This window comes from Nilaparvata lugens, chromosome 5 (assembly GCF_014356525.2).
Source record: "Nilaparvata lugens isolate BPH chromosome 5, ASM1435652v1, whole genome shotgun sequence".
NCBI classification, from domain to species: Eukaryota; Metazoa; Arthropoda; class Insecta; order Hemiptera; family Delphacidae; genus Nilaparvata; species Nilaparvata lugens.
In genome coordinates, this window is record NC_052508.1 from 22,747,925 (window position 1) to 22,775,519 (window position 27,595).

Here is a 27,595-nt window from a genome sequence, read left to right on the forward strand (position 1 = left end):
GGGATGAAGGTGGTTTTAAAGTTGTATTTTTCAATTTTTTGCTTGCATGTTTATAAATATCTTGGGTGAAATGCCTTTAATTGACATTCAAAAATGAAGCTTGATAAATTCTCTAGAATTTTTGTTCAGCGAAGTTCTATGAAATTTCCAACATTTTTCAAGATATTCGATCTTGAAAGTGTAAAATTGTTAAAATAAAAGATTTTCATAAAGTATTCTGCTCTTTGAATGTAAATGAATGCTTATCATAGGTTTATAGAGCATTATATTCTCTTCAATATGATGTATTATTTCACTATTTCATGTTTTCCTTTCATTGTTATCTATGCTTTAATGCGTGGGGAGGAATATTAAACTCTGCAACTTAACGGTTCGACACCTTCAACAGACGGGCTAGAGATGTGCACTTTCGCTATGTTAACCTCCTAATTAGTCCCAATTGAGCTTTAAAGTCAAAAAATGTGTTGCAGACATTTCCCTCAAATTTCGTTGTCAAAATTGAAAATTTTACCCCCCCCCCACATTGAAACTGCAACAACAATGAAAAGAAAACACGAAATAGTGAAATAATACATCATATTGAAGAGAATATTATAATGGTCGCTACGCTCGTTCCAAAAACCGAACAAGAATGTGTTCAAAGTAGAAAGTTGACCGGTATTACAGAATTGAGATTCTCATACGGTCATACATTGTGCAGCCTTCAATTGTTTCAGTATTTCTTAGATATTTGTGTGTATGTAATCTCTTCCTGAATACATTCCAGTTCGTTCACCATCTAGACCTACATAAACCGATCAGTCAAGAGGCAACGCCAGTCATGTAGACAACATTAAAACACTTGCTTTCCTTCTGTTGCCCGAAACAAAAATGCCCTGTTTCTGAAATGCTTAGTTCATGCTTGAATCATGGATTCTATTATGTTTTTCAATAACATTTAAATTATGAAAAGTCAATTTTTTCCATTCTATGAATTTTAAATTTTTTTCAATTTTTCTGGTATTTAAGAAATATTATTTTCTTGATACATCTCCAGCCTAACTGGCAGCTTCATTCTACCAAGTAGTTAGTATAAGTCTTCTCGTTTCAAATAATTTGTCAGTTTGGTCTTTGACATCTATGCCAAGACGTGTCTGATTGACAACGCCTCATGTTAACAAGATTAAAAGATCTGGACTTTTATGGTCAACTACACAAAAAGAGAGAAACAGCTTGATTTTAAAGAACATCATATAATTTATAAAACTGATATTCTCTATACACGGTATATCATTCACTAATCATAATAATTGCTAATTACAAACAAAAACAATGTACAAAAGTCAATAAACTGGTTCTACAGTGAGAAAATTAACGATGCGGTTTCCTTTGATTTGGTTAACTACTTAGCCTCTGATTGGTTTGTCTTGAATTGTTGTATTCCTCACTGTCACTGTCTGAGATATCTTCCTGATCACCTTTCCTCCCCTGAACCAAGAAAAACAATCAATGTATTAAAAGTCATTGATCAATAAAACAGGAAATGAAAATTTGAAATTGGAAATAATTTTATTCCTTCATAAAAAATACATCTCACACAAAACAAAATAGAATGTTTATCATACGTATATGAAACAAAAGCCTCCTATGTGCACAAGTCTGTGAAAAAGGAAAGTGTTCTTACTAAAAGACAATAAAAAATAGTACATATTGCATAGATTGAATATTATTCAGATTTTATGTCTAGGTTTTCAAATTGAACCTGAATCATTTTCAGGACCAACGGACCTGTTGTAGACCAGTCGAACGTTTTTAGGCAGAAGAGACCAACGTGCCAAACAAATAATTCCAAAACCTAGGAGTGGCCTAACAAAATAGTTTAGGCCGGAGAGCGAGCACAAGACTTGTGGGTTACAAACCCATTCGACTGACTACGGTCACTTAGACTATTCCGACAAAATGATAGTTATGTGAGTACTGTATTTTTAAAAGCTGGTATCCCAGACATCTTTCATAAATAATAATATTACAAACAAAATTAAAATGGTTAAATAAGCGAAAAGTTGGCGAAATTAACTACTTCAAAATCAAATAGTCTACCATTTTTCGATAGTAAAGTTAAGAAATAAAAGTGGGTACGTGGAAATCACAATAATTATTCAGCATTCGAAGGTTAGAAAAATATGTTGTTCCTTAATATAACCCAATGAATCAATATTTTCATTAACATAAATGCAATAGTCAATACACCTAAAGCAGTTACTGTAATTCTTTTTCAACATCAATGAATTTGTAATTTCTTCCGAATAGCCAGCGAACTATCATCTAATCGTCATTAAGAGGAAAAAATTATAAATCATCCAATGTATTGGATGATCTTTCAGTAGAATTTAATGGGAGATAACATTACAGAGAAGGAAATTGCATTCATACTTCAATTCTAATATTGTAACAATGAAAATTAATTTCATTCAGCATATTTATTAGTGACCCCCTGGGTTGGAGAATTCGCTCAGGAACTGTTGTATATAATCTTTGAAACCCGCAACTTTTGATTATACCTTATAGAGTTGGTGAAAATTATGGAAACAGCCAAATATTTCTTCTACAAGAATAATATTGACAGTAGATTTCATTAGGGTTCCTATTTGAAATGAAAAATTACTCTTCAATAATTAGTCTGCCATTTCAAGATATTTGTCGCTCATATGAATCCAAATTCAATAATATTACTCTGTCGTTTCAACATATTTGTCCCTCATATGAATCCAAATTAATGATACATGATTTCGATACAGAGTTCCAAGAGAAAATGAATAGCGAAAACCGCACATTGCTATCTCAACCCGTATCAGTTTGTTGATGTAAAAATTGTTGTAAATTATGTTTTATATTAACCAGCTAAAATCATGTGTCAGTGCATGAAGGCCTGTCTGTTTGATAGCTCCCAAATAGCCTCAGCTGATGTTATGAATGAATGAAAACTGTTGTAATTGCATGCAATGTATTCTTCAGCTGACTAAATGATAAATCGCAACAATTTTTTTTCTTCTTATGCACTCTCAATGTTATTTTTATATCCTGAAAAAAGGAAGGGGTGAGTCAATTTTGTTGTCCAACGAGCTTGACCTGCAAAAGGGATCGAAGAATGCGTGTTCAAAATTTGAAGCTGATTGATCAATTCTATCTATTTTAGAAAATACAAACAGACGTACAACGACTTTGGGCTTCAGTAAGTCAAAAGTGAAAACTCGTTAACGCTCGTTCAAATATAATAAAAATATTTTTCGATATAGCGAGATATTTTTGTAAAATTGATGTGGAATTTAGATAACTAGATTATTTTAGCAAGGTGTTTTAACAACTGTACCTGTTTTGATTGTGGAATCTCGTAAGGGAAACTCTTTCCACGGGCAGTGGCGTATTTCTTCAATTGAATCATAACAACAGGGCTCAATTCGGAAGTAGGAACCTTACTTGAAATACTATGTAGAAATTCCAATGCTCTCTCCATCTCATTCTTCCTGACTGAAAAAAATTGTTCAAGTAACTTATAAAAAGATAAAAACTATTATAAAGAGTAGAATAAATTTTCAAGAAGTTTAATTATTCCATAATGGTTATTAAATAGTAATAACATGGAAAAAAATTACAGACACAGTACTAAACATATTAGGCTACGAGGTTTTCCTTAAATGTATACATTCAGGGCTAGTTATTTTTTCTTTAAAAAATCATAATACCTTCTTTTGAAAAGTTTTTAATACAAAATAACAGATTAAAAACACTAATTGAAACAATAATTAAACACTAAACAATTTGGGGGTTTTTAAAAGCTTCTAAGCCAAGGAAAGAAATGTAAATTGTCTTTTTTTTAATTAATTATTCTGGTTGGAGCTTGTTAATTAGTTGCCAGGCAACTGTATTTAGGCTGTATTTAGTTAGGATTCTTAAGTACGTTCTTAACCAAGAACGCTTTAATTACAATGCATACTATAATTTTTGATAAGTTCTTATTGCTAGGCAACCAGAGTGCTTAGCTAATAACGTTCTTGAGAATATTTTATAGATGAGGTTTTGAGATGAGAAAGGTTTACCTTTTGAATAATACGGTTTATAAGATAAAATGTATGTTATTATAATTTATTAATTCTCATAAAACATAAATATCTCAGAGTACCAGTAATCGTGTTAATAATTGAGTTCTACCGATTAGATTTCAGAAGCATTAATGTTTGTGCCGAGCACTCCTTTTAATTCAGGCCTTTTCCCAAATTATAACAGTAAATTTAATACGCAATAGACTAGAGCCATTATTGTAAGAGAGTTAGCGAAATAAATTATTTTCTCTCTCTATTATGAACGGCCATGACTTCGAGTTTCCCATGATAGATATTTAAAAATTGTGGCTCCGAGTCGTCGAGGAATGTAGATTATGGAATTATCTCTAAAACTCAGCCTTCCTGTCGCGACATAAAGTGCGATAAGTTGGAAAACAGCAAGCATTGAAATTATAACAAACTACCGATTTTGCAGTTACTATTTGGTCCAAAGGCTCTAGAAGCCACGCGACGATTGGTCAAATTGATTCCATTCGCCCAATAGGAGACCTGTTTCTAAATACAGTAGTGGGGATTCCCCAGTCGAGAGACCAGATTACGTTTCGGAGGACACTTTGCTAGGAGCACTACGAGAGTAAAGATGTAGTCACTATGTTTCCCCCTTTTTGGGCAGGTTTATAAGTTTATTTCAGTAGTTAATGTAGGAGCTAGTTTTATTTTTTTATTAATGTTTAAATTTACTAGTAGTGCCATGTCCTGAAAGGTTTAATTGTGTTTCTTCTTCATGTACGAATAATTGTTTCTTCAAATAACCGCTAAGGTACGTAAAATAAGGTTAAAATATAATTTAGGGAAATTAATTAATTGAAACTTCAATCAAAAGATTTTATCAACAAAGCCTGTTATTTTTCAAGTTAATAATATTGATTGAGAATAATCCTTTTGATTTTATTAGTGATGGAAGATACTTATAAATTTTTTCTAAAGAAGTATAGAAAGTTTTCAGTTACGTTACATTTGAGTTATTGTTTCTGGAGATATATTATCGTAGAGTATTGCTGAAAGTCAGGAAGATAGCCTTTAAATTGGAATGGAATTTTCAAGATTATGTTCATATTGAGTTTATGACATTTTATAAATTTATATTTTTCAGACTCTGTTTTCTTGTCATTAAGGCTTTCGAATGATTTAGTAAATTTTTATGATAGAAATCTTAATAGACGAAGAAGAAAGTTTTTCTTTTCCAGGAAATTAATGTTAATGAATGTTCAAATTCTAATACAATTTAAATTATTTTCTATGTGTCTACTAATTTTATTTAATTAAAGGTAAATCAAATCATAAACTCTGGAATGTTCATTTTTAATTAAGGTTCTGAGCAGTTTTGGGCGAATGCCCGTTATTTACACTTGGATTGCGTCCTAAAGTTCATAAATAATAAATAAAATAAATGTTGGCTAGCGCACAAGTTTCCAACAATACTAGCCGAGCTACTATATGAAAAATTATATTTGATTTCGCAAACCAAACGAAAAATATCATATAAGTTAGCATCATTTCAATCTGAATTATTCCTTTCCTAAGAGTATTCTATCAAGTTATATAAAAGTTAACATCATAATTAATGAAGTATTCATTTTCTAAAAGCATTATATTAATTTATTACGGGTATTTTCATAAATGTTGCATTGTATATTAATGACACTCTGGCAAGTAAATTTGTTTTAAATCTGTTAAATTTTGAGAATGAAATCAGAACGTCAAGATAAAATCTAAATTGAATAACAGAATAAACTCCTGTTTTAGCTTTTGATGAATTGTAGGAAGAGTTAGAAATTAATGCTGTAATACATTTATTTACAGCGGTTCATGTGTGTCCCCAAACCAACTTCTTGTACTACCACCCCTTTGGTTCCGCAACTTTATGTAACACCGCTTCAAGACACCCGTTCAGACGACAGGTCTAGGGACGTAAGAGGACGTCGCCGTCAAGCCAAATTCAACCGGTAAAAGCTCACCGCCAAAAACAAGGTACTGTAACCCCGACGATAAAGCAACATACAGACCAACGAAAGTGCAGTGTAGTGAAACAAAGGTTCATTCGAGAATGTCAATCAAAAGTGGGGGTTCAAAATTATTATGAAATGGGTTATAAGGGTTACTATCGACGAAATTGGGTTCAACGGGCTTTTCTTTCTTGAGTAATTTCATGTTGAAATTAATTTGTTATTTTATGACTGATATTGTTTGGTTTTGTGACGTATTGCTATCTAAACGGGGATAGTAATGCGCCCCCGAATCAGATGAAGAATGTCAACAAAGTAACATGAAATTGTTGTTTCTGTTGTTCGATTTTAGTTGCCAATGTTTATTGAAGCTGTTTGTATTTTACAATTATTTCAAATTGTAGTGTTATTCTATAGTAGAAACCTATTAAATCAGGCATGGCAAGATTAATTGAAGTTTTCTTGACTCTAGCCCGTTCACCTGCATGAATTAGGTATAGACTCAGGTATTTTTTAGATGTGTCTGCCTATTTCTAAATTCTAAATTTTTCAAAATTATCTTCTTTATCATCTTTTAAAAGGTAAAGGCACACAACTGCGCCACTCTGCTGTCTAGAGATATTTAAATCTCTGGAATTCAAATTTTCTAAAAAAATAAATTTTTCATAACTTACTCTAATAATACTAGATCAATTTTTCTGAGTCTATACTTAATATTTCATTCTGTGAACGTGTTAACTGTCAATATTTTAGGTTTGGAGTTGAATGAATAATTTATAGTTGCTACTCCAATTTTTCTGAAGTTTAAATAATTGTAGATGAAATAGGAATGTTATTCAGTTCAGTAAATCCATTAAAATGAAAATCTTTTGAAGTGCTTGAAGATAAAGTCAGGTATCATTGAAGCTTAAGTTGAAAGTATTCTAAAACTTCATATTGAAATTGATTATTGAGAAATTAAAGGTTTAACGGTAGAATAAAAATTAGTAGAAGAAACTAGCATATGTGAGAAACAACTGATTCTAAGTGCTGAATAAATTTTTTGCATTCTGTAATTCCGTGAATGGTGATAGAAATTATTGTGATGTCAACGTACGTATTCTGGTCTCATGCATCGGGTACTTGAGTATCATCATAGTATAGTAGTAGTGAAAGTGAATATTGAGATTTTAAAGGCCAACCCAAGTAAATTAGGAAAATTCGGAAATTATTCTGGGAGAATGTTTGAGGAAAATAGGAAATTTTTTTTGATAAGTTTAGGTAGATCGAAGGTAATCAGAGAATAAATAGGAAACTGTTTTATTAGTTATTGTTGATATGTAGTTTTGAAAAGTTGATGAGTAGTTTTGGCCTTGAGATGTTTAAACTAAATAATTGGGTATTGTAGATTAAAGTTGAAACGATAATCAAATCCTTGGGAATTTGTATAAAAATAAGTTGATTGAGATGAGGTTGTTAAGTCCCTTTATCAGTAATGTTTATTCTCGAAAAGGTGAATCAGTTTTATTATTGGAGATATTTTTTTTTAGGTGTGATTTTTGCGGTAGGCATGCGTAGTGATAGTGTAAAGATCCGTTGTGTTGATGACGTTTCCTGTAGACTGTGGGGAATTTTTTTTGTTTGTTTAGTTGAGACTCAAGATTTAGAGGAGGACAAGGGGATGTCCTGCCTGTGTGTGTTGTTGTTGAATTTAGGTAATCGGCGCGAGTGTAGGTCCGTGTCCAGAGAGAACGGAGCACTGCCCGATAGTTGTCCATGTAACAAATCAAGGAATTTAGCTGTGACTAACCTTGCAAATTTGTACGGTGGAATTGTATAATTTCAGCGAAAGGCACCGAAGATGGTGTGAGCTGAGATTTTTTGTATCTAGTAAACGGTCTGGTTCATTCGAGAGTTATGGGGCTCGTCAGTAGAATAACGTAAACCGAAATCTAGAATATTTAGTGGGTCTTCGTAGTGATTGTAAGGAAAACAATCAGCGTAATGCAGTTTAGGGAACCCCAGTCAAATGGTTCGTTAATGTTTGTAGGAAAGTCAGCCGCAAAAACACAAGTAATAAGTAGTAAAAAAAGGGGTATTATTGAGTTTAAAGCTGCTTAGAAATTTGGTATGGTAACGAAAATTGAAAGTTTTAGACAATAAATATTTAAAGTGATTAGTTAAGGTATACAAATAAAATAATAGAGAAACTTTTTCGAGTACCTAGGTGTTAAAATGGTTATCAGTGAAAGTAGAAATAAATATTGGAACAGTACTGAACGGGTTAAATTAAAATAAAATTAACAGTGAAATTCTTCTAGTTGAATTTGAAATGAAAAGGGAAAATCTCTTGAGTTAAGCATGACTTTAAATTATTCTGTAGTTGAGAGATGAAAGGTTGATTAAAAAGTTAATTGGGGATATGAAAGTAGAAATATGTAGGAAAATTCGTGTCAAAAAGGAAATAGAATTTTTGTTGGCAAAATTAAATTGAGGTAATTAACAGTAGTAGGACCCTTTAGAGATAAGTGGTCAAAAGGTATTAATAAATAAAAAAAATAGGAAAATCTTTAATGAAATGATCAATTTTTTTAATGATGAATAGTAAAATTGCAATCAAGTTTTCCATGTGAATAAGTTGAGATATTTTGAGATCTAGTAGAGTAATTGAAACTAGTTGGATATGAAGTTTATTGTTGAGAAATATGTGAGGCTCCAGTAAGGTTGGAAATGTCAGTGCACTTGTAAATCAGTAATAGTGTAATAGTAGTCTATCAATGTATTGGTAAATTCAATAATGTTGTTAATCAGAAGTCAAGCATTAGCAGTCCTAAGCTAGTTGATCGAGCTGGATTTTCATATTATTAAATCATGCGATGAAAATTATGCTCCCAGTGTTTAGAGAAAATGTCACGTACTTTGAGTTTGCGATAAATAATAGCCTGGCTCTCGATCATAGTTTTGTTTTGACTAGCGCTCTGTGGTAGAGGTTTCTCACTGGAATATTATAATGAAAAGTGTTTTTCTCATGATTGTAGAATGCAAAATCACGCTTGAGGCATGTTGAAAAATATCCGAAACAGATCAGAAAAAAATAGGAAACAGATCAGTCTATTGAAGACAAGATTTTTTTTGTGAGTATGGCGCCACTCTATAGCCTTGTCTCTATACACTCAACGAGATGATTCCTAATGAATGAGAAGGAGAAAAGAGAAAAAGAGTTATGATAAAGATATTTACCGTATTTGTTAGAAGGATTCATTACGGGTTCATGAAGGGTTTATTAGTCAAAGATTTTGTTACGTGACAATATAATGTATATAGAAAAAATTCCGGAATGTAAATAACTTGCGCAACTAGATTAGTCATTAAAATTATGTATTAACTTCGTAATATTAAATATATTTAGGTAGGTGAATTAGGTTTAATTTTATTTCATGCACGGCTGCATACTCGCGGTAAATGAAATGATGGTACAGTTTTCCCACGGTAGTAGATAATTGATTGTTTGGCAGATCGGGTGATAATCAATTTTTGAGGTTATCAACAGTCATAATATCCTATGTAGCAATGTATGTATGTGATGTCTCTAATAATAATAAGTTATTTAGCATAAGACGATTTATCATAATATTCTATACTATACCCATTTTCAATAGCTTAATACTCATCCATTCATAGTTAAGAATTATACATTTACCTAGTTAGGAGTTAGTACACATAGATAAAATATATTCTCATTCATAAAATAATAAGGATAATGTCTAAGGCCTCATATTTTATATTCTATTCGCTTTATATTTCATATTATTTTGTTGATATCCCTATTCTTTATTAGTTTACCTTCCGTGATTAATACAATTATAATCTTATCATAGGTTTATTCAGTTCAACTGATTCCGTTTTAGTTCACTTTAATACAATTCAGTGATAGAAATTTCCTGCTGGAATACAATAATGGATAGAAAATTTTCATAGCTACGGAATGTACATCAAGCGTGTGTCATTGCTCTCCGATGGCTTGCTAGCGTTGCAGTTTCAACCATTATTATCTTTGAATCGTAGTCTATGTAGAATAGTATTGCCTATTGAATTGCTTTATATTGTTAAAAATATGTTGCACTCTCAACTCTATAGTAATGATAGTTAGATTTCAATACATTCAGCAGAGTGAAAAAGTTTCATCCTTTACTATTATAATCAACGTACTCCATATTTTACAACAGCAGAGTAACATAGGGACCAATTAAAACTATGTTGTCTTTTAAACGTTTTCCCATGTTAGAGTTTGCCAAGAAAATAACCAGGGACTCAATAAAGTGATTGAAGTATTCAAGATTATTATAGTCGGTCCGTCTTTAGTACCTACTTAAAAGGTGGACACGTCCATATTGTTTTGTCCTGACTCTTGCCACAGTTTTAAAGACTCTTGCCACAAAATCTCTATTAGTTATACATTTTGCTGAATTTCAGAATGATTAAAGAGATTTCTTTTGAAGAGGGCCCGCTTCAAATTGGATCCTACTATCTATCCAGAAATTCGACTCTCCAAATCATACAGAATGCCTCTATGGTAACATATCCTGATTAGATTTCTTTTTGCGTGTTTCACACCGTAAGGAGGGGGAGTGTGCCGAGCACTCCTTTTAATTCAGGCCTTTTCCCAAGTTATAACAGTAAATTTAATACGCAATAGACTAGAGCCATTATTGTAAGAGAGTTAGCGAAATAAATTATTTTCTCTCTCTATTATGAACGGCCATGACTTCGAGTTTCCCATGATAGATATTTAAAAATTGTGGCTCCGAGTCGTCGAGGAATGTAGATTATGGAATTATCTCTAAAACTCAGCCTTCCTGTCGCAACATAAAGTGCGATAAGTTGGAAAACAGCAAGCATTGAAATTATAACAAACTACCGATTTTGCAGTTACTATTTGGTCCAAAGGCTCTAGAAGCCACGCGACGATTGGTCAAATTGATTCCATTCGCCCAATAGGAGACCTGTTCTAAATACAGTAGTGGGGATTCCCCAGTCGAGAGACCAGATTACGTTTCGGAGGACACTTTGCTAGGAGCACTACGAGAGTAAAGATGTAGTCACTATGTTTCCCCCTTTTTGGGCAGGTTTATAAGTTTATTTCAGTAGTTAATGTAGGAGCTAGTTTTATTTTTTATTAATGTTTAAATTTACTAGTAGTGCCATGTCCTGAAAGGTTTAATTGTGTTTCTTCTTCATGTACGAATAATTGTTTCTTCAAATAACCGCTAAGGTACGTAAAATAAGGTTAAAATATAATTTAGGGAAATTAATTAATTGAAACTTCAATCAAAAGATTTTATCAACAAAGCCTGTTATTTTTCAAGTTAATAATATTGATTGAGAATAATCCTTTTGATTTTATTAGTGATGGAAGATACTTATAAATTTTTTTCTAAAGAAGTATAGAAAGTTTTCAGTTACGTTACATTTGAGTTATTGTTTCTGGAGATATATTATCGTAGAGTATTGCTGAAAGTCAGGAAGATAGCCTTTAAATTGGAATGGAATTTTTAAGATTATGTTCATATTGAGTTTATGACATTTTATAAATTATATTTTTCAGACTCTGTTTTCTTGTCATTAAGGCTTTCGAATGATTTAGTAAATTTTTATGATAGAAATCTTAATAGACGAAGAAGAAAGTTTTTCTTTTCCAGGAAATTAATGTTAATGAATGTTCAAATTCTAATACAATTTAAATTATTTTCTATGTGTCTACTAATTTTATTTAATTAAAGGTAAATCAAATCATAAACTCTGGAATGTTCATTTTTAATTAAGGTTCTGAGCAGTTTTGGGCGAATGCCCGTTATTTACACTTGGATTGCGTCCTAAAGTTCATAAATAATAAATAAAATAAATGTTGGCTAGCGCACAAGTTTCCAACAATACTAGCCGAGCTACTATATGAAAAATTATATTTGATTTCGCAAACCAAACGAAAAATATCATATAAGTTAGCATCATTTCAATCTGAATTATTCCTTTCCTAAGAGTATTCTATCAAGTTATATAAAAGTTAACATCATAATTAATGAAGTATTCATTTTCTAAAAGCATTATATTAATTTATTACGGGTATTTTCATAAATGTTGCATTGTATATTAATGACACTCTGGCAAGTAAATTTGTTTTAAATCTGTTAAATTTTGAGAATGAAATCAGAACGTCAAGATAAAATCTAAATTGAATAACAGAATAAACTCCTGTTTTAGCTTTTGATGAATTGTAGGAAGAGTTAGAAATTAATGCTGTAATACATTTATTTACAGCGGTTCATGTGTGTCCCCAAACCAACTTCTTGTACTACCACCCCTTTGGTTCCGCAACTTTATGTAACACCGCTTCAAGACACCCGTTCAGACGACAGGTCTAGGGACGTAAGAGGACGTCGCCGTCAAGCCAAATTCAACCGGTAAAAGCTCACCGCCAAAAACAAGGTACTGTAACCCCGACGATAAAGCAACATACAGACCAACGAAAGTGCAGTGTAGTGAAACAAAGGTTCATTCGAGAATGTCAATCAAAAGTGGGGGTTCAAAATTATTATGAAATGGGTTATAAGGGTTACTATCGACGAAATTTGGGTTCAACGGGCTTTTCTTTCTTGAGTAATTTCATGTTGAAATTAATTTGTTATTTTATGACTGATATTGTTTGGTTTTGTGACGTATTGCTATCTAAACGGGGATAGTAATGCGCCCCCGAATCAGATGAAGAATGTCAACAAAGTAACATGAAATTGTTGTTTCTGTTGTTCGATTTTAGTTGCCAATGTTTATTGAAGCTGTTTGTATTTTACAATTATTTCAAATTGTAGTGTTATTCTATAGTAGAAACCTATTAAATCAGGCATGGCAAGATTAATTGAAGTTTTCTTGACTCTAGCCCGTTCACCTGCATGAATTAGGTATAGACTCAGGTATTTTTTAGATGTGTCTGCCTATTTCTAAATTCTAAATTTTATTCAAAATTTTCTTCTTTATCATCTTTAAAACGGTGCAGGCACATGTTGTATAAAAGTATACTTTTATTCTACGTAGATATCGAAATTCATCTCATGTCAACAGTCAGACTTGTAACTAATGAGGTGGATAAGAATGAACAAAAATGTACTAAATAATATATCAAATTGTTTCCAATCAACAGTAAATTTCGAAGTACCAATCGAAAATTGGTAGCCTATTGCTGACCAACAAGTAGTCATTCTTACAACAGGTAAACAAATATGGCTCATATTCTACATTTCAGATAACACAGTATGTTTTGTTATTTGGACCTATATCAACTTTACAAAATCATAATATTGAAAGTTGGGATGTGAATCAAACTGTTTTAAAAATGCTTCTTTCAAAGTACACCAGAATCTATTCTTTAAATTGTTCATTAATAATATTAAAGATTTTTCCATTTTCATAGATTAGTAATACTAAGAATCCAACTAATAATATAATAAGCGATATAATAATAGTCAGTAGTGGTATGCTCGAATGCCTAATATAAAGTACTTACTCATAATGTTCATTTTTGAAGAGTAAATATTAGCATGGTTGGCGGAACTGGCGTGTTCATACTGTTCTAGGTATTTACCGAGAGTATCAGCCAATTCTTCATCTAAATTTTTGATTGCACTGTTTGATACGAGCCTGAGGACAAAAAGGCAAATTGTTGATTCACGACTAAGATCACATTCTAACAAAAGTAGTTCGTGATGTTCAGTTTCAATTTATAATGAACTAATTAATATTACACATTGATTCTTAAAAAACAGATGCATTCCACGTATAAGCTACAGAAGTGAATGCGGCAGTGATTCGGGCGATTTGGCAACACTGCAAAAAGTATATTGTTGTCGTGGTAGGGAACGAGATTACCGCCTTCTTGTAGCTCCTGCCTTACCATTAACATATTGGGCATCAGAGTATCCGAAGGGAGAAGAGAAAAATCTCTTCACAGTGCCAACGTCACAATTTCATCAAGGCTATTTTAGGACCTAATTTTTTGAGACAAAAATGTCTAGTTACTGTGGATACTCTGGTTTATATTATATTAATATAATCCTGAATTTCCTTTAATTGGAAAATTTGCTCAACCTCAATTAGCTCATAATCCTGATTACCAAAACATGTTTTTTTTTTAAACAAGATGATGCTACCTGCTATACATTCAATATATGGCTGTATTACTGTTCCCTTGATTAGATTGCACACCAAAAATTATAATTATAATATCGAGTGACCTGTCTGGCTCAGGTCTTGTGTTGCACCTGATCAATTTCAGGGCCTCTGACATGACCTAGACACCAAACAGTGACTTTGACATTGAGAAGAAACTTTTTGTGTATTCTCTGTGATTTCCTAGTGTCAAATATGTTATTGGTAGGCTAGGTGCTACAAATGGCGATAGTCGCGTTCTCCTAACACAACAAACATGAACTATTTGCAGGGTTACCAGATCGCTCGATTCACTGTCGCACCCGTTATATATCTGGAAAAGAATGAGACAGATGAAAAATTAAAATTGAAATGAATAATTGGATTAAAAAAATTGAAAAAATGGAGAATGGAATAGAAATAGAAATATAGAACAAAAAATAAACTATTATCAAGTCATATAATTACTACATGGAAATACTGCCACGGTGTAAAACTGCTACCTTATCCAATCTAGGAGTTCGTTTTGTTCCTTGCGTTTGTTCGTGTTAATAATAAATGGTACCAATCTTGAGAAGTTTGATAGAATTACTAATTGTTATTATTTTTAATACACTCAAATTCGTCTCTTCTTAAGTAACCAATGTTCTTAATTTGATAGAGTAACAGAGTTGACAATATTCATCCAGCCTCTGAATATATACTACGAGTTTCTTCTTCATAACAAATAATGGCACTAAGTTTACATACCTGTAGGATAGGAAGTTGCTTGACTTCAAGTGCTTGTTGAAGATACGATCGGCTGATTGCACATCACCTACAAATAAGTAGTAGGCCCACAGAGTATTCGCTAAAACTGAGTTACCCTTCTCAGAACACTCAGCACACAACTTTTCAACTGAAACAAAAATCAATATCTTCAATTTTTTATAAATAGTTGGTTACTTTAATAGTCTTAAAAATCTATTGAAACTTAGTGTTGAAATATAAATATGAAGGCTGTGTGACAGGTTAGCCTGGTGCTATTTTTCAAAGTTTTTCGAAAAGAAAGGTTACACAGGAAAAATGTGACCTTACAATGTAACCGTGATGTGAGCTTGGAATTCACGCAACTAAATCTTAGATATTGCCATCATCAATTGAATATTAAGTTCACTGTTACCAATCGAACGGGAATCTGAATCAGTGCTCGAAAATAACCCGAAAACTTTAGCACAGTAAATATTGAAACCTTCAAAATAACTCAAAGAGATTATTTATGAAATATGCGGCATCTCACAATTTTCAGTCAGGCGCTTTCCACAATAATTTGCTTGTACATACAACAGCATTTATTTATTGCAGTAAGTCGAACTGGCCAAGTAGTGAGTCAAATAGTCGCCAGTTGTGACGAGTTGATGGGATAGCATTCAACTACAGCCGCCAATCTTATACAGGAAGGGTAAAAAGTCCGAGAACGCCTTAATATCTCATACACAACGGTAATTTGACGGTGGGTGTGATTGGGGATCCTACTCAGATTGAAAATACTACTTTAATATGACTTTGAAAATATGGTCCCCCATCTTGGATCCGCCATGTTGAATGCAACTTTATTTTTTTAAATGGGAAGGTGGTCATGAGATACATGATTTCGATACAGAATTTCAAGAAAAGATGGGCCATTGATAGCGCATTTTCCCGATGATAGTGACGTCGAACACATTCTAAATAATACCAAGAAGCTCCGAGGGACCGGCTTCTATGTGCATAAAGACTTTTCAAAGGAGACAAGAAAAACCAGATCGAGACTTTTTGCGGTAAGGAAGGAGATATTGAAGGTACTTCCTCAAGAGAGAGTTCGAGTTCTTCATGATCGCCTGAGCGTGAGTGGAGTATTTTTTGGAATGGATGAGAATGGAAAGTTAACATTCGGGAACCAGGATGCGGATCAGAAATTGCGGGAGGTGCTGGGAAATCACGCAGAGACGGTACTGCAGGCGACGAGAGAGCAACAGGAGCGAGGCGACGACGCTGCAACGCGTGAGCAACAGTGAGGCGTGGCCGTCAGCCATGATCAGGACAATCACACTATTGAGTTAAGTGTTATGGTCTTCAATGTAGCAGGCTTAAAGGGTAAGCCATATTCCCAATTGTTTAGTTTTTTAATGGGGTTCGATTGTTTTGTTTTGTTGGAAACGCATGTTGAAGAGGGAAACCATATAGTTTATGAAAATTATTTGAAGGATTATGTTTTAAGCTGGGAATTCGCATTAAGAGATGCTCACTTTGGTAGGGCGAAAAAAGGTCAGCTAATCGCAATAAGGAAAATTATGAGAGATTATATTACAACTAGTATTTTGAACGGTAGACATGTGATCAAATTTGTAAAGCAAGATATTTATGTGGTCCCAGTTTATTTAAGCGGTGGCTTACAAGCGGATTGGGATTTTGATTATTATGCACTGTATGATTTTTTAAGCTCGTGGAATGATACTAATAATCTTATTGTGATGGGTGATATGAATGGGAGAATTGGTAATTCTCAGAATCTACCTCCAGATTTGAGTTTAGATAATATCACTGTGAGTCATATCCGTAGTTCCAAAGATAGTGTTATTAATGCAAAAGGTAGAAAGATTATAGATTTCTGCGAAGATTTTAACTTGTTAATATTAAATGGAAGAGTTAGGGGTGATACTGATGGTGAATATACTTTAATAAATGCAAGGGGAGCTTCAGTAATCGATTTATGTTGCGTAGCATTAGATCGTTTAAAAGTAGTTAAGGAATTTAGTGTTTTACCTGCAATGTTTTCAGATCATATGCCTATTGTTTTGAATGTGTTTAGTGAAAAGTTGGAATTCAATCAAAATTTGCTACCGTTATTACCGAAATTGACATGGGGAAAACTAGATGACAGTGGTTATGCTGAAAGGCTTGCTGGGGAGAGTCGTAAAATAGATTTTCTACCAGGAAACATAGATGCAGCAAATAATTTATTGACAAAATTGATAGCTGATTCAGCTAGCGGCTCAATATCGCAGAGAGGAAATAAGATTGATGTCAGGAAAAATGCCTGGTTTGATGGAGAATGTGTAAGATACAGAGATCGCGTGTTTGCGCTTCTCAAATTATTTAGAAGAACGAATTCCAAGCAAGTGAAGAACGATTACACGTCAAAGATAAAGGAATATAAGTTGTTATGTAAGAGAAAGAAAGAAGCTTATTGGGCCGACATTAAGGAAAAACTAAAAACTGTAAGGGATTCTAAGAAATTTTGGGAGCTGGCTCGGTTTTTCAGGGAGGGAAAACTTACGCGAAGTGGAAATATTAGTCCAGAACAATGGATACAGCACTTTAGACAGTTGTATACACCTGTTAGATGTAGTGGACCGATATCGTGGGTTGAGCCTCTTGTTATCGACGATTCATTAGACAAGCCAATCGAGATAACAGAAATAGATTTAGCTTTGAAAAAACTCGAAACAATAAAGCACCAGGTGTTGATAGAATACCGGCTGAGTTTTTTAAAGAAGCGCCAATAGAATTCCGACAGCTATTGTGCATGTTTTTTAACCGTATATTTCGTTTTCTTGATGTACCAGAGTCATTCACAAAGTCTATAATATTTCCATTGTATAAGAAAAATGATCCCAATAATCCTGAGAACTACAGAGCGATTTCATTTACTAATGCAATTTACAAAATATTTGTAAGTGTCTTGTTGACAAGATTGGAGAAGTGGATTTATGGTCGAGAAGTCATAAGTGAGAATCAAGCAGGTTTTCGGAAAGGTTACTCCGCAATTGATAACATTTATATTCTTTTCAACGTAATTAAACATTCTCTATCCATGCGTAAAAGATTATACTGTTTCTTCGTCGATTATAAAGCTGCGTTCGATTCAGTAGAGAGACAAGCACTCTTTTATAGACTGGCTGAGATAGGAGTTTCAAATAAATTTGTTAATTTAATAAGAGCACTATATGGGCCGAATGCAAAATCATCAATATGGTGCAAGGAGGGGCGTCAAACTGAAGACATAAGTATTGAAAGCGGATTAAGGCAGGGCTGTCTGATGTCTCCACTTTTGTTCTCCGCATTTATCTATGATATTTGCGATGTTTTGGGAGGGGGAATCAAGGTAGGAGATATGAAATTGAACGCTCTTCTTTATGCAGATGATCTTGTAATCATTTCCGATAATGTTACTGAAATGCAGAGAATGATCGATAGACTACATACTTATTGTAATCGCTGGAATCTTGTTATTAATATGGAGAAATCAAAGATGATGGTTTTTAGAAATGGAGGAAAGCTATGTAAAAGGGAGAAGTGGAAGTATGGGGGTGAACCTGTAGAAATTGTGAAGGAGTATAAGTATTTAGGTTTAGTTTTTACATCAACTCTGTCATTAACGGCTCATTTCAGGCAAAAATTAAGTACAGCAAAATTTGGAATTCAGAGTTTGTGGAATAAACTGATAGCAAACAACGATGTGACTGTCTCAACAAAATGGCAAGTTTTCAATGCAGTTAGTAGATCAATGGTTACTTATGCAGCATAGGTGTGGGGTTATCAGGAAAGAAACGATCTAGAAATAATCCACAGATTTTTTATTAAGCGTCTTTACTGGTTACCTAGAAATACTCCCAATTATATATTGTATTTGGAGACTGATGTAGAAGAAATGTATCTTCAAACTTCGAGAATGAACAGAGATTTTGTTTTGAAAACAATAGCGTTATCAGATAACAGGTTTCCCAAAAAAATTACAATTATTATGGCTCAAAATAAGTTTGGATGGTGCGAGGAGTGGAGAAGGCTGTTCGGATTGAATGATATTAATTGGGTGGACCCAGTGACTCAGTCTGATGAATGGAAATTGAAAAGCTCGGATGTAATTAATAAGATTGAAGAAAAGTGGATAAGAGATTTATGGAATAGAGCTGAAAATGCACATTATCACTCAATCTATGCTGAGCTCAGACTGGAAAATAATCAAATGAATAAAAGCTACATGAATGATAAGAATAAGAGACGGTTCATTAGTAATATATTCAAAGCAAGAGGCTCCTTATTGCCATTAAATTTCAGACCGGGTAGAGAGGGGGCTAATATAATATGTTCTTTGTGCAATAGTGGGGAAAGGGAAGATGTTTATCATTTTATAGGCCGCTGTAAGGTATTGGGAGGGCAAAGGAAAAATTGGTTACAGCACCAAGTACTAGGAGACGAAGTAGTGCGGAGATATCTTAACGGGGAGGACTGGGTGCGGTTGGAGGGGTATTTAAGATCAGCGGGAACATATAGAAATTTCCTTATTAATGAATTCAATTTTTGAACTGTGAAATAGTTAGTATTCTTAACCTAGGCTTCTCTGTAATACATTGTTTTTGTTATTGTTGTTTACCTGAGTCTTATCTTGTTTTGTAAATGAGAATAAACTTTGTTTTTCAATTATAGTTCAATAATAGTTCGTCTATGTTGAGGAAGGCTTATAACTATTCTTGTATAGAGTACCGGAATCAATGACTGAAATTTATCAAACGTTTTATCTTGATTAGTTAAGGAAAACTATTATCTTTATCTACCAACTCTGGCTGACGGCTTTGGCCATGCCTAATGAATTTTTGTCAACCATAGAATGAATAATACTGCATGTTACTTCATTGGATAAAATGTAAAGTGTTTATTATTCGATGTAATTGTGTATTGAGATTTATTTTTCCAAGAAAATGATTAATTGGAAATTAATTAATACAATCCCCGGCTAGATTTTGAATATGGCATATTTTGCCAAATATACCAAGAAAAACTTATCCATCTCCAATTCCTGGCTGATCTCAATCAGCAGTCAAATTTAGGAATAAAATATAATGAACCTAAATTAAAGGAAAACTGTACATTTGCAGATATGAGTGAGTAATCTTCATTATTGTGGAGAATGAAACAATGACAAGATGCTGACAAGAGACAATGAATTAACAGAACTCGGTCAAGTTCGAGATAAAATTAACAGAAATATTACCTCTTTCGCAGACTTCAGGTGATGCCTTCAAAATATGGATCATTCCTCCCAAAGGAATCTTTTCAGCTTTTTTAAAATCTTCTTCTGAATTAGCTCCTCTCACGATTTTCTCTACTTTATCCATTATGTCGGATACCTTTCCCGCTTCAATGTAGCACAAATAGCGCATGTTCTCGAACTTGGTATTTTTTTTCTGATCCTATAGAACAAGAATAGCATTATGAAGACAGAACAAAACAATATAATAATTATATTGAACACTTTGTTGAACAAATTAGAGAGAATTTTGAACACATTGTTTGTTGAACAAAGTGTTCAATACTGTTGTTTATTTATGTGGAAATAAATAATTGAATTGTATTTATAATAAGGTAAACTACTCTACTAATAATTAATAAACTACTATATGGGTAATTATTAAACTACTATATGGGTAATTATTTAGAAACTATATTTTTAAATCCAGTGTAAACTTACTTCGGTGAAGAAATGTCCGAAATGTTCCAAAGATTCAACATCACCAGTTTGAGCAAGTTTTTTGGTCAAGTAGGCGAGTTTGAAGCGGGGAAATTCAACGTTGGTAGCCAAAATTTCGCCCGCTAGTTCAGCGATCGTTTGGATTGGCCTTCCTTCTTCAAGTGCACACTGTATCAGTCCAGCTATTTCGGCCGGTGACAGTTTCACATTCTGCTGCTTCAACCTGCAACATTTCAAATACAATCAACTCATTTATGACAAAAACCTAAAGCTCATATTTAAAAGAATTATTACTTCAATTCTTCCTGGCATCATCCGCTTCGACTTATGGAATACCACTTATTCACAAACATAACACATAATATTGTTATTTGAGTTTGTATTAATCAGGCATTACGTATTGTTAATATTTGGGCAAACAAACTGAATTAAATCAAGAAGCATAAGGTTACTGAACATAGTTAAATTATTGATGACTTACTCCTTGTAAGCTGTCATGATGGCGTTCCAATTTTTGGAAGCGAATGCCATTTTCAACTTTCTTCGAGGCAGGGTAAGGTCTTCATCTGAAATTTTAAAGTGAAAAACATTAATAATCAAAAACTTATTATTTTTATGAAAATCAAAATACTTCAAGTATATTTTAAACAAATGAGTTTTTTCAGAAAGCGCTATGGACACTTTCATAATTCATTCAATTCATAGGATATGGATATTGTAGAAATTACGCATGCAGCTCTCTCTTCTCTGCAAAAAATGGCATGACGGAGGAAATAAATGAAAAGTATTCATTCGAATATTTCGCATTGTTAATCAAAAGTTCCTTGTGGAATTAGTTGTACAAATGGAGTGGAATATATCATGTTTTTCGATAAATCCCTCAATGGAACTCTAAAGATGAATAACAAAAGCTGAGTAACAGCTTGAACATAATGAAAATAGATTTATTCGTATACAATGTAGAAATCATGAAAAACATTTTGTATAAGGCGAGAGAAAATTTTGTAACTGGAGAAAGACGGATAGAAATGTGTTATTTTTGAAATGACAAATCAAGTGATCTACAGTACTCACCTGACTCTTTAATGGCCTTGACATCGACGGTTGGAATCACAAATGGCACAGACAATCCTTTCTCAGTTAGGAACGTTCCCAACCTGTGCAAAAATTCATCTGATGGTTGGACATTTTCTTCTTGCATACGGGTCCACAGACTAAGCGCCTTTTCCGCATTATCTAGTTTTACTGATCAAAAATTAAAATGAATTAGAATATTTAGAAATAAGTGAACATGATCATAGAAGAGCAAATAACAGTAATCAAGACAAGTATTCTAAATTCGTATTTACTGGTTTTTGTAAGAGTTGATTAATAGGAAACTACGTTCTAGGAAATGAGAAATTCAGGATTGTGCAGAGAGGTATGGATAATTTTGAATTAAAGTTACATATTCATTTTAAAACGAAAGTCACATTTTATATATTAGTGAGGACCTTAGATGTTACCATTTACAAAATTGAGATGATGATTACTGTAACATAGCATTTCATAAATGGGCTGGCAGAGCTCAAATTGAGAGATAGCGAGCAACTGACTATGAATAAGATAAGGTGCCGTGCCAGCCAGTATCATTTGTCCCATCCAACTTTAATATAATACAGATTTTCCTACAATTCTATTATCCTATAAATGTGAATGTTTTTGTAAAATTATATTTTTAATAATTAATCATTGCACCTCTCCCGGGAAAGTGTTCTTTGCATTTGGCCCATTGAACTCATTGAATTGATTTTGTTTATTGAGACTATTCAATCTCACTCACAACTGCGAGTGAGATCTTGAGTTCTAGCCCCCTCCCTTTATCAACTTTGGGGAAGTATGAGCCTTATCTGCCGGCAACTTGCAACGTACTCTCTCGTTGTATGGTGAAATGTGGGAACGATATCGTGTCAGTGAAATTTCGAACGCGCCTGCAAAATCCTAGAAGGAACTGTACTGAAACATTCCAAGTGTATACATAGGTGTATAGGTGTGAACGTGCTGACGAACAAACCCAATGCTCTACCGGCGGAGAAAATAGCAATCCGTGGACAAAACTGGGTGACTAGTTTCCAATTATTACAGCAAACGACCCTCCGGTGAAGTCAGTTTTCACATTACGTATAGAGAATAATATCTGTTAAATGACGATCGTTTTGCATATGTTGTGAGAAGTTGTTTACTCCTCTGAAGTATTGAAAGTGGTGCCAAAATCCACGTCAACTCCATGAAACACGTCTACAGCAAAACATAACTGTTTTTTCGTAATTTCGTAACTGGTCCTTCTTTTTTGTCGAACCGTCACATACAATACAAATCGTTATCCAAAGATGCTACCCAAGTTTTTTCTGCCAAAATGTGTTACCGGACATGTCACCTTATCACTATCGTGTATTTTATGATGCTACCTTAAAGCTCGAGTATAGGTGAATCCTGGTAAAACCTGAAAATCTGGATTCCTAAGTGAAACAATAACACATTAAACTCAAACGATACAATGTACAACGTCCTCCAGAGAACAAATACCACAGAATTCACAGAATTTTATGAATAAAAATGTTCGCCATTTTGTTCACCAAAGTTTAAATTTTTCATCTTCAATTTCGTAAGTGGCAACAACATTCAAGGTTCACACTGGAAATATAGCTTTTCAATTAGTTTAAAAATGAGTATGTGACTGTCATTTCAAATCATCCATACATCTGCTCAACGCTGTATATTCTCGATTTTCAGTCTGAAATAAAGCGATAAAAAACAATGAAGATTGTTTGACTGATAATAGTGGTAGTCTTCAGTATGTAGAGTTTCATGTCATACAACTCAGTGCCCATAACCAAAACGAAAGCTTCACTTTTTCAATTCCTTATTCAATGATCGATTTATCAAATTCATTAGCATTGAGTAATTGAATTACAAAAGATCCAGGGAAAGCACGTTAATTTTCAATAAGAGAGCAACATGTATTCGATGTGCAGGCTCTTACAAAATCGATCATTCTGAAAAATCCAGCCGTCGAAAAGTATTAAATTTCTAGAAAAAAAAATGAAGATAAATATTGTATGAATCGTGGGAGATGTCGATGGGACTTGAAAGTTATGTACTTTTTGAGAAAAAGACTTACAAATTTGCTCAATTCAACATTGAAAAGATAGGAAGAATAGATATTTAGAGTACCAATGACGTCACATCGATCATCTGACTCTGATCATTGAAAGATCGAGATGCGCGTGGCCAGTACCTTCTATTCTAGGTACCTTGGCATGGAATGAGTAGTAAAAAAAAGTAAATTCGTATGGCTTTTGTTGGTGGGGAGTCCCTTGCGGGAAGGTCCCACCGCCTGAATATATAATTTAAGCCGTCAATGGGCCTTACAACTGTCATACTTCAGCCGGGACCGACAGTTAACGTGCCCATCCGATAACACGGGAGCAAGCAGCATGAAAACAACCAAGACTTGGTTGGTTACCATGGTTACCATAAAGTAAATTTGTTTACGAAAGTGGCCGGTTTGGGATCATGCCATGTTGCCAGATTCATTGAACAGATAAATAGTTCCATAGCTATGGATTCTATAAATATGTTTAGGAAGCCAATACGAATTAATTGAATACATAAAGTTATTGAATGAATAGCTATAGCGTTGTTTATTGAACAACTGAGAAACTGGGAAAAAAATGATAAATATTAATAGTATAGCCAATAAAATAACTCGTTTAAAAAGCTAGCAAATAAATGAGAGACTCACTGAGATTGGTGAGAAGAATAGAATAGATGTTAGCACGGTCGACTTGTGCAATATCCTTGGTCACTTGCAAAATTCCCTCCAGCGTCTTGACATCCGCGTCACCGCGGTACCGTTCACTAATCAACCGGTCTGTGCGCACGCGCAGGCCTGGTGTCTGCAATTCACAACATCACAACATTACAGACTACCCACAAAACGATTTAACACTGAAATAAGTGATAGAATGTATCTGCATTGAAGTGGGAAAATTATTGGAAGTGAGATCGATTCAAGTAATTATCAACCTCGTGGATATCAGCGATAATCACTCGGTATTATCGTTGAACGGGTATTGCTTGAGGCCAACTACGCTAATTATCATTGAGTATCAAATCAATTAGAATGAAACCCGTTCAAATCAAACCTTTCGGTCTATTCAACCCGCATCATTCTTTCATCACCAACGCTCAAGACTAGGGCGTATGTAGGTAATAGAGACCCCCTGGGTTGAACAACTAGCTCATGAACTGTTATATTGATCTCCGAAACTTGTAATTATACAAAGTTGGTGTGAATTATTATGGAAACAGCTAAATATATCTTCTACAAGTATGATATTACAGTAGTAGGTTCCATGGGGATCCTATTCCAAATGAAATAAAAACACTTTCTGTTGCTTTAAAACTTTTGTCCGCCATCTTGGATCTGTCATATGAATCCAGCTTCATTTTGAATCCAACTTAATTTTTTTCAAAAGGGAAGGTGGTCATATGATACATGATTTCGATACAGACTTTCAAAGGGAAATTAATGGCGAAACCCGCACATTCTTCGAATGATCCGTTCCAAATAATGATCTCAACATTTGAAGATACAGTACTAATAAATGATACAAAAATTAAATTAATGAGTAGGCTACCTATACATTGAATAATGAAGTGTTAGTGAACACTAATAGTGGCTTCTACTCTAAGCAGTATTATTAATTACGTGTATTTACAGACAGGCAGACAAATCTTAACGGGAGCGAGTTAATATAGAACTTATAAATTAATATTGTATATTATTCAGCTGAAATAATGTGTCGGCGCATAAAGTCTGTCTGTCTAACCGTCTGTGTGATATCTCCCAAATAGCATCAGCTTTTTTAGATGAATGGAAAAATTAAAGAAATAGCATGCAATTAACTCCAGCTGACTTAATGATAAAATCAAAACAAATGTTTTCTTATGCACTTTCAATATTATTTTTATATCCTGAAAAAGGACGAAGGAGTGAGTCAATTTTGTTGTTCAACGAACTTGACCTGTAAAAAGGTTCGAAGAATTCGAGTTCAAATTAATAATTATATTATAATTTATATTATATTATAATTATTATTATAATTTTCTTGTGCAATAATTAATAAAATAAATAAATCTAGAAAATTTGATGAGAAGTTATTATTATTGATGTAATGCATGATGATTACCTCGAGTATCTTCCTGGCCTGTCGCATGCGTCCGCACTCGACGAACGCGAGCACCAGGTCGTGGAGGCTGTTGATCTCACCGTGAACAATGGTGCTGAGATCGGTGAGTCGCTGCAGAGAGGCGGCATCCTCCTTCTCTATCAACTTGCACGACAACTCCTTCTTCAACGGCGTAGCTCGGAAATTGTGGCACGCCCACTCAAACACGTTCAGTGCACCACTCAAATTGTTACTGCAACAAACCACACAACAAACAACTCACAAATAGTCATATTAACGCACTCAACATTATAACTCTTCCAATTCACGTTAATCTTACAAAATTCAGTAGATATAGATACAGATGCAGACTAATATAGTATAAAGGTGCGTACAGACTTTCGTTCCGCTCCAAGACCGAACGTCACTCCAGCAGAGCGATTGATGATCGACCGGCGAGCAACAATGGTTCGACCGGGGAACGCGAGAAGATCTACCATCTTCCGTAACGTTCATGATCGGTGCGAGTAGAGAGCGGAGGCGGAGCGATTGCTGTGCGATGGTGGTACGTGGGCGGTACGAGGGAGGAGCGTGCTCGGTGCGGGTTGGAAGCACGAGTATGTGTACGTAGCTTATGATACAGACATCAAATAAAGTTCAATTATTGTTGAAATTAATACCAACAAACAACTCAGAGATAGTGATATTAACGTTCGGTAGGTGCGCTCAACATTATTGTAAGTGAAACTCTTCCAATTCAAGTTGATCTTACAAAATGCAGTAGACACAGAAATCAATTAATATAGAAATAACTACATAAGTTAATATTAAAATGAATATTTTGAAAAAAGGACACTTGAAAATGGCTTAAAATCTGAAACTAATAGTGTTTATCTAAAGAAGGGTACCATGTACCCAGTCTTAGTCGAGCAGCGGTGACGAGCGGACGTGTTTGTGGTGACAAGGAGTGAATTGTACTATTGTTTGCAGTTTATCTATTATTGAGTGTACTGACTTGTTTATCGTGACCGTCTACTCATCAAACTCGTATTCTGTTTAGCTAGCATATTATAGATACGTTTGAAATATGAATAACTGCAACGTTTGCCTCGGCAATTTCAGTGATGAAGACTCAATAATTTGTGCTTCGTGTAAACAAAAATGTCATTACATCTGCCACTATCTAACCGAAAAGAACTTCAAAAAACTTTCAAAGGATAATCGGAATAAATGGAAGTGCAGTGCTTGTAAACAGGTGTCTGTGTCACCAGGACAAGAAGAGAGTGAAATGGAAAGTGATGTTTTAATGCGAAAAATGACTGTTTTATTTGAACAGTTTTCAAAATCGTTGAAAAAAGATATTGATCAACAATTAGGGGAACTAACTCACTCAGTAAAATTTGTTTCGGATAGTTTTGATAGTTTCAAATCGGATATCGGAGAAATCAAAAAAGCTAATGAACAATTAATCACTGAAAACCAAAAATTGAAAGAAGAAGTGAAATTTCTTTCTAAGAGAAATGAAATATTAGAAGAATATACCAGGAGGGAAAATTTATTATTAACCGGTATACCTGCAACAAAGAACGAAAACATGGACGAAATCCTACAAGGCGTAGCCAGTGCTCTCCAAGTGTCTGATTTTTCATCAAACGAAATCAGCGTCGCTCA

At 33.8% G+C, this 27,595-nt stretch overlaps 1 protein-coding gene across 1 annotated transcript in view; it reads right to left on the bottom strand.

Annotated features, from left to right (window-relative positions):
* Positions 1–1,212: 1,212 nt before the first annotated feature.
* The window catches only part of LOC111052113 (leucine-rich PPR motif-containing protein, mitochondrial), a 56,156-nt gene continuing 29,773 nt past the window's right edge, over positions 1,213–27,595 (bottom strand). Inside the window, exons 14-23 of the mRNA XM_039427962.1 lie at positions 25,946–26,177; positions 24,496–24,649; positions 21,786–21,956; positions 21,193–21,277; positions 20,712–20,934; positions 20,235–20,433; positions 14,972–15,119; positions 13,581–13,714; positions 3,350–3,507; positions 1,213–1,467 (exon numbers count right to left, since the gene is read on the bottom strand). Of these exons, the coding sequence (XP_039283896.1) occupies positions 1,378–1,467; positions 3,350–3,507; positions 13,581–13,714; positions 14,972–15,119; positions 20,235–20,433; positions 20,712–20,934; positions 21,193–21,277; positions 21,786–21,956; positions 24,496–24,649; positions 25,946–26,177 (1,594 nt within the window). The 3' untranslated portion in view covers positions 1,213–1,377. The remainder of the gene's footprint in view (positions 1,468–3,349; positions 3,508–13,580; positions 13,715–14,971; positions 15,120–20,234; positions 20,434–20,711; positions 20,935–21,192; positions 21,278–21,785; positions 21,957–24,495; positions 24,650–25,945; positions 26,178–27,595) is intronic.